At 43.2% G+C, this 7,641-nt stretch overlaps 1 protein-coding gene across 1 annotated transcript; it reads right to left on the minus strand.

The window, feature by feature from the left end:
* Positions 1-738: 738 nt before the first annotated feature.
* LOC102472117 (olfactory receptor 1E2) lies at positions 739-1,680 on the minus strand. Its single transcript, XM_006167585.1, has one exon. The coding sequence runs from the start codon at positions 1,678-1,680 to the stop codon at positions 739-741; it is 942 nt and encodes a 313-aa protein (XP_006167647.1).
* Between the last annotated feature and the right edge of the window lie 5,961 nt (positions 1,681-7,641).

A 7,641-nucleotide genomic window follows, 5' to 3' on the forward strand; every position in this document is an offset into this window, starting at 1 on the left:
CATCCCCTTGGGGGTTTATTTCTAGCTTTCTGACTCTCTGTCTATCCAGTGAGCACATGTGACCTATAGCCTAAAAGAAAAAAAATCTCTCTAATTAAGAAAAAAAAAAAGATTCCAGAATCAAAGAAGAGTTCTGGCTAAATGAATTTCTCTTATAGCATAGATTAAGAATGTAAAACATTCAGATCATTTAGCACATTAATTCTCCTTTTTTTTTTTTTGAGAGAGAGAAGATTTTTGCTATAAGGCATGTGGGCTCGCTGTAGAGAGAGAGAAACAGAGAAACGGAAAGTGAGAAATCACCCCCCGGGGAGATGACCATGCCACAAACCCTTGTCCTCCATTCTCCTTTTGGGATTTTTGGGCACACACACACACACAACATGCCAAGTGTAAATTTTAAGCCACCGGATCCAGGATTCACACTATAGTCAATTATGTGGGAGTCCACGGACATATCCACTATACCATCTGCTGGTCCTAAGCACATTAATTCTTAAGCTATATTTTTCCAGGGATACCTAGGGAAGATGAACAGTAAAGCCTAGCTTGGTTACTAAGATCCCGTTCCCTAGTTCAACTACCCAGCTATACTTCATCTCTTTAACATACTGAATGATTATGTAGTATGCCATTTTAACACAAGTTTTCATAGTAGGGAAAAATATGAAATAGTATTCCAACATTAATATTCATATATTTACTGGATAAATGATGTACTAATCCCAAGTGTACCCATCATAGAGAGAAGGGAATTTTCTTCTTACAGATGACTCTTCCCAGGGCTCCCTTCATGTCTCGGTTCCTCAGGCTGTAGATGAAAGGGTTCAGCATGGGGGTCACCACAGTGTACATCACAGCCATGACAGTCTCCTTCACAGTAGAATTATCAGCTGAAGGACATAGGTAGAGACCAATGATCGTCCCATAGAACAGTGACACCACAGAGAGGTGGGAGCCACAGGTAGAGAAGGCTTTTCGGATACCCCTAGCAGAAGGAACCTTGAGGATGGAGGACACGATTCGTGCATAGGACATGATGATGAGTAGAAATGGGATGACAACAACGAGGCCTCCCATGATAAATATCACCAACTCATTAACTCGAGTGTCAGAGCAGGCCAGCTTCAGCAGGGCAGACATATCACAGAAAAAGTGGGGGATCACGTTGTCAGCACAAAAGCACAAACTGGCCATGAGCAGGGTGTGCAACATGGCATGGAACGTGGTCAGCACCCAGGACACTGCCACCAGGCAGAGACAGAGGCTGGGGCTCATGATGGTGCCATAGTGGAGGGGGAAGCAGATGGCCACATAGCGGTCATAGGCCATGGCCACAAGGAGGAAGCTCTCCAGGTCTCCAAAAAACAGGAAGAAGTACATTTGGGCCAGGCAACCTGCATAAGAGATAGATGGGTCTTGGCTCTGCATGTTATTCAACAGCTTTGGCACGGTCACAGAGGAGAAGCAGAGGTCAGAGAAGGACAAGTTGCTGAGAAACAAATACATGGGTGTGTGAAGGTGGGAGTCCAGCCGAATGAGGATGATGATGAGGAGGTTCCCCAGGACGGTGGTAAGGTACATGGCCAGGAACAGGGCATAGAACTGGTTTTGCTGTTCTGGCTGGAGGGGCAAGCCCAGGAGAAGGAACTCTGAGATGGTTTGATTCCCTCCTCTCATAATCGGTCTCTAGTATCTTTAAATGGGGAAAATAATATTCTTAAAAGCCTGAATTGAAAAACAAACATATTTCTATGACCCATTAGGTGTTCTGCAGAAATTCTTGTTTTCACTATTTTATATATATATATATATGTATATGTATCACTCATGTCTATAATGAGACTCTGTATAATCATGACTTATTTTTTCATTTTTCTTTAACATGTAACAAAATTTTACCCTTTCTAAAATACTCTTATCTATTTGCTTTTTTTTTTTTTTTGGAGAGATTTTTGCTATAGGGCGCATGCGCTCGCCAGACAGACAGAGAGAGACATAGAGACAGAAAGTGAGAAATCACCCCCCAGGGGGGATGGTCACGCCACAATCCCTTCTCCTCCATTCTCCTCTCGGGATCTTGGGCACGCACGCACACGCGCCCGGCGTGAGTTTTAAGCCACCGGGTCCAGGACGCGAACCACGATTGACTACGTGGGAGTCCAGCGACATAGCCATTACGCTAACTGCTGGTTCCCTCTATTTGCTTTTGAGACATAGAATGTATTGGTTACCTGCTTGGTTAGTCATTCTCGGTAATCATAATTGGCTCCTGTTCTGTCAGTATCTCACATGCTGATGTACTTCAGGAATTCTTTTCCAAACTCCATTCTCTTATAACTACATAAGCCCTCAATAAAAATTGACCTACTCCAGTGGCTTCAATTAGCATTTAAAACTCAGGTGAAGTCTATCTAACCTGCATAACTTATATCCTAAGGCTCAATGATTATCTTCCCAAGGTTGTATCACAGGAATCTTGAGTGCAGCCGATCCCAAATGAAATTCAGAACTTCCTGCTCCTCTTCCAACCTCATCTTCCTTGACTTCTAATATTTAGTGAAAGAGATCCTGGCTCAGGATCAGCAGACGTTATAATGGTTACATCAGTGGATCCCACATGGCTGACCCTGGTTTGTGTGTCAGACCTAATGGTTTAAAGCTCACACGGGGGATGTGTGCCTGTGTGCCCAAAATCCCAAGAGGAGAATGGAAGAAAAGGTTTGTGGTGTTGCCATGGCCCTGGAAGGTGAGTAATCGCTTTCTGTCTCTCTGGCTCTGTCTCCACTGAGCACATGTGCCCTACAGCAAAAATCTTTGTCTTTAAAAAAAGTAATTTCAAAGAGTGAGAGAGATCAATCCAGGTTCAAATCAGAAACTTGAGAGTTTTATTTTCTCATTTATTTCTCTTACCATCAACATTCAATCTAGTAAGTTCCATATATTCTGCACTTAATTCACTATTTCATCCACTCTTCACCCCATCACCACATTCCTAAACCAGGCTGACATCTTATCTTACCTGGCCTGTGGAAAATGCCTCTCAACTCATCTCCCTCTTCTGTGCTTCAACACTCTTCTCCTGCAACACACTGTATTCACAGTGGCATTCTAAGAGGAAAATCTGATCATCTCACTCTCCTGATTAAATACTTCAGGAGATTCCTATTGCTTATAAAATAAAGGGAAAATACCCTTCAAGGGCACAAAAGGTGCTTCAAAGCCTGGTCCTTGCCTTAGACTGTAGCCTCTTCTCCTCCTACAATGACTTTCATCCCACTCTTCCACAGTGCTGGACTTACAAGTCATAATTTCTTGCCTCCAGTTTTTCACATTTCTGTTCCTCCTCCCTAATAATTTCTGTTATTCTTCCCACTGCCTCCTCTTTGCCTGGCTTGCTACTATTTTTCCATCAGGAAGATTACAGGCTCTGTAGCAGGAGCTGACTCAGCTCAACCCTCCTTATCTCCAGACCAGGTGAGACCTATTGCTCTGTTTTCTGAGCACGTCACGCTCGTTCCACAGCACTCAATGCCCTTGCTCACTTGTTTACAGCCGACTTCTCGGCCAGATGATAAACCCTGTACAGGAAAGGCCATGTCTGCCTGCAGGACTGCAGCAGGACCAGCACCTGCTACAGCACCTGGATGTAGCTAATGTTTCATAAATAAGCTGCCTTTCAGGCTTAGACACACGTTTCCCCATAATTAAAGATAGCAAAATTCTTGTCAAGTTAGAATACTACCAAACTAATTCTTACCAGAACAACAACTTACCTTAACCATTGAGCACCAAATTTTGACACTCTATTATAAACTTTACAAATGTAGTTTTTTGTTTTTTGTTTTTGAGAGGTTTTTGCTATAGGGCAAGTGTACTCGCCAGGAAGACAGAGTGAGACAAAGAGACAGAAAGCAAGAAATCACTCCCCAGGGGGGATGGCCACGCCACAGTCCCTTCTCCTCCATTCTCCTCTTGGGATCTTGGGCACGCGCGCACACATGCGCAAGTGCCAGCGTGAGTTTAAGTCACCAGGTCTGGGACTCGAACTGTGGTCGACTACATGGGAGTCCAACAACAGTCATTACGCTAACTGCTGGTCCCATGAACGTAGTATTTTTTATTCATGGATAATATTAGGGTACCTCAAATATACTATTCTTTTCACTAATTTTGATGACTTAGGCTAATCATTTTGGGCTTAAGTCCACAAGATATCATTGATATTTTTCTGACAAAACATATATGACGATAAGTTTAGAAATGATGGGAGAAGCAGTTAGCGTGATGGCTATGTTGCTGGACTCCCACGTGGTCAACCACAGTTCGCGTCCCGGACCCGGTGGCTTAAAACTCACGCCAGGCGCGTGTGCGTGAGTGCCCAAGATCCCGAGAGGAAAATGGAGGAGAAGGGATTGCGGCGTGGCCATCACCCCGGGGGATGATTTCTCGCTTTCTGTCTCTCTGTCTCTCTCTGTCTGGCGAACGCACGTGCCCTATAGCAAAAACCTCTCAAAAAAAATGATGGGAGAAAAAAAAGAAAAAGGATAATTTCTATCTTCAAGCTTTCACTTGAGTCCTTCCTCATGTATCCATACTCTATGTGATGGTTAATTGTATGCACCAACCTCATTAAGCCCTCACACCTAATTTTAGTCAAACATGAGCCTACACATTGCTGTGAAGGTATTTTCATAATGAGATGATCATTTAAGTCAGTAGACTTTGAGAGAAGCAGGTGACCCTCCATAATGTGGTAGGCCTCGTACAACTAGTTGAAGGCCTAAGAGAAAAAAACTGAAGACCCCTGAAGAAAAAAGAATTGTGTCTCCAGACTGTCTTTGGGCTCAGGACTGTAACATCAACTCTTCCCTAGGTCTCTAGCCTACAGACCTGCTCTGCAGAATTTGGACTGTCTAATCCCCATAATAGCATCAATTATTTCTTAAAATGACTCTCTCTCTCTCTCTTCTCTCTCTCTTCTCTCTCTCTTCTCTTTTCTCTTCTCTTCTCTTCTCTTCTCTTCTCTTCTCTTCTCTTCTCTCTCTCTCTCTCTCTCTCTCTCTCTCTCTTACAAATGCATAAATGCTATGGCTAGGACTTCAAGAGAACTCGGACTCTAATATACCCCAGTGTGCCTCAGTTCTGACAAAGAAAGAAGAGGAACAGCATTAAAAATTTGGGAAGCTCCTTCACTAAAAATACACACTGACTCCTAGCTGATGGTGTTTAATCATTAAGTCTCATAAACAGTTTTACCCTTGGACATTTTTTTGAGAGGTTTTTGCTATATGGCGCATGCGCTCACCAGAGAGACAGAGAGACTAGAAAGTGAGAAATCACCCCCCAGGGGGGATGGCCACACCGCACTCCCTTTTCCTCCATTCTCCTCTCGGGATCTTGGGCATGCATGCACATGCACCCAGCGTGAGTTTAAGCCACTGGGTCTGGGACTCGAACCACGGTTGGCTACATGGGAGTTCAACAACATAGCCCTCACACTAACTGCTGGTCCCACCTTTGGACATTTTATGCTAGCATTACTGTGGGAAGAAACATCCAGGTAAAGTCATACAGCTGGTTTCTCAGTATTTTGCTTCCCCAATCAATGAATCAACTCTTACTTGGTGTCCAAAGAGCAACTAGGATCACAGATTGGAGATATTACTTGTAGATGTTGCCAACGATGATGAAATGAGCTTTATTCATTCCTCACCCCTTATATTACTAGTTCTCACTCTGGACTGGACAAAAGAATCACTTAAGGCAGTGCTGTTAAGATGAAATGTCCTTCTGTGAAAACGCTGATTCTGATTCGGTACTTCAGATTCTACACTTCTGATTAACACTCAGACCATAAAAGTGCAACAGTCTGTGGACTGCAACTGAGTAGCAAAGACATACATTGTCTTTAAATTTTATATCACTGGGGACCAGCAGATGGTGTAATGGTTATGCCACTGAACTCCTAGTCAACCGTGGTTCAAGTCCGAGACCTGACAACTTAAAACTCACACCAGACCCGTGTGTGTGCAAGCATGCCCATAAACTCGAGAGGAGAATGAAGAAGGGATTGCAGCATGGCCATCTTCCTGGGGGGTGATTTCTTACTTTCTATCTCTCTCTGTATCTCCAGCAAGTACATGCACCCTATCAAAAATCTCTCTTTAAAAAAGTAGTTTAAATCGCTGAGTCATTATTAGATAAATTTAATCACAATTTCTTAGAGGAGGACTGTGCAATGTTTTCTTAAGCATCCACAGGTGGTTTTAAAAACAAAACTGCACTAAGAAATGCTGCATTTAAGAAATACTACATTTAAGAAATACTGCACTAAAGCTTATCTCACAGAGCTATTATCCTTGAATAATACAATTTGTGAGACTAATTTGCAGAGCAACTTTCATGAATGCTATTATTAACAAAGATTATAATTGAAAAGCAAGGTACTTCTAGAATGTTGGGAAGTCATAGGAGGAGGAGATGTGGAAAGAAAAAGGTTCTATCTGGAAAGCTGTCCTGCAGAACATCAAAGAACTGGGGAAAACAAGACCTTCAGGCTAGAAGGACGTTCATGGAGGAGCTCATACACTCATCAGCTCAACTTACCCGATATGTCTGAGGGTGACTTCGGTGTCCTGACCCAAGACCCCTGCTCCCTTTTATTCATTCTAGGCATGTGAAGTAGCAGCCTCTGTAGTCATCACCTGTGTCTGCACCAGCCTTCTGACATCTCCCCTTCTTCCCATCCCCAGGCCTAAGGGATGTATCCCTTAGGAGCCTGGAGCCTGGGGGAATTCATTTAAAAAATATAGCAATTATCCAGGACCACTCTAGAATAAATTACCTCACAGTTCTTCAGCATTTTCTGGTTACAGTCACTGATCACACCTGACTATGTGAGGGGAAGGTGGTAAGGGAGAAAATTTCATGGATGGATGCTTAGTCATTGGCGGTTTAGGGGATGGACAATTGTTCTGGTGGCTGGAGCCTTCCTTTTGAAAGGTGAAGAAATATGGTTGAAAAGTCCTAAAACTGGGGCCAGAAGGTAGCATGGTGGTTAAGGCACTGGACTCCCACATGGTCAACCATGGTTCCAGTTTTGAACTGAGGAGCTTGAAACTCACTCTGGGTGCATGTGCATGCATGTCCAAAACCCAGAGAGGAGAATGGAGGAGAAGGGGTTGTAGTTGGCATCCCCTCTCAGGGATGATTTTTTATTTTCTGTCTGTCTCTTCTGTCACTCTGGCAATCACACGTGTCCCATAGCAAAAATCTCTCAAAAAAAAAAAAAAAGCTCTAAAACTAAGCAGAGACCAGATTATAAATGGCCTAAAATATCTTAGGAGTATCAAAGTTAACACGAGAAATCATCAGTGGTCTGTGAGCAGAGTACCATGAAAGATACATGCTTGGAATAGACTTCAAGTAGCTGGCTTTCTCTCTGGAACTCAACTACACACACACACACACACACACACACACACACAAACACATTAAGGAAGATAAACATGCTTCTAACAAGGATCAGACTTTTTTTTTTTTTTTTTAGAGGGTTTTACTATAGGGGAAGTGCACTGGCCAGAAAGACAGAGAGACACAGAGAGGACAGAAAGCGAGAAACCGTATGTCTGCATTCTC

This window comes from Tupaia chinensis, unplaced genomic scaffold (genome assembly GCF_000334495.1).
Source record: "Tupaia chinensis unplaced genomic scaffold, TupChi_1.0 Scaffold144899_1, whole genome shotgun sequence".
NCBI lineage: Eukaryota > Metazoa > Chordata > Mammalia > Scandentia > Tupaiidae > Tupaia > Tupaia belangeri.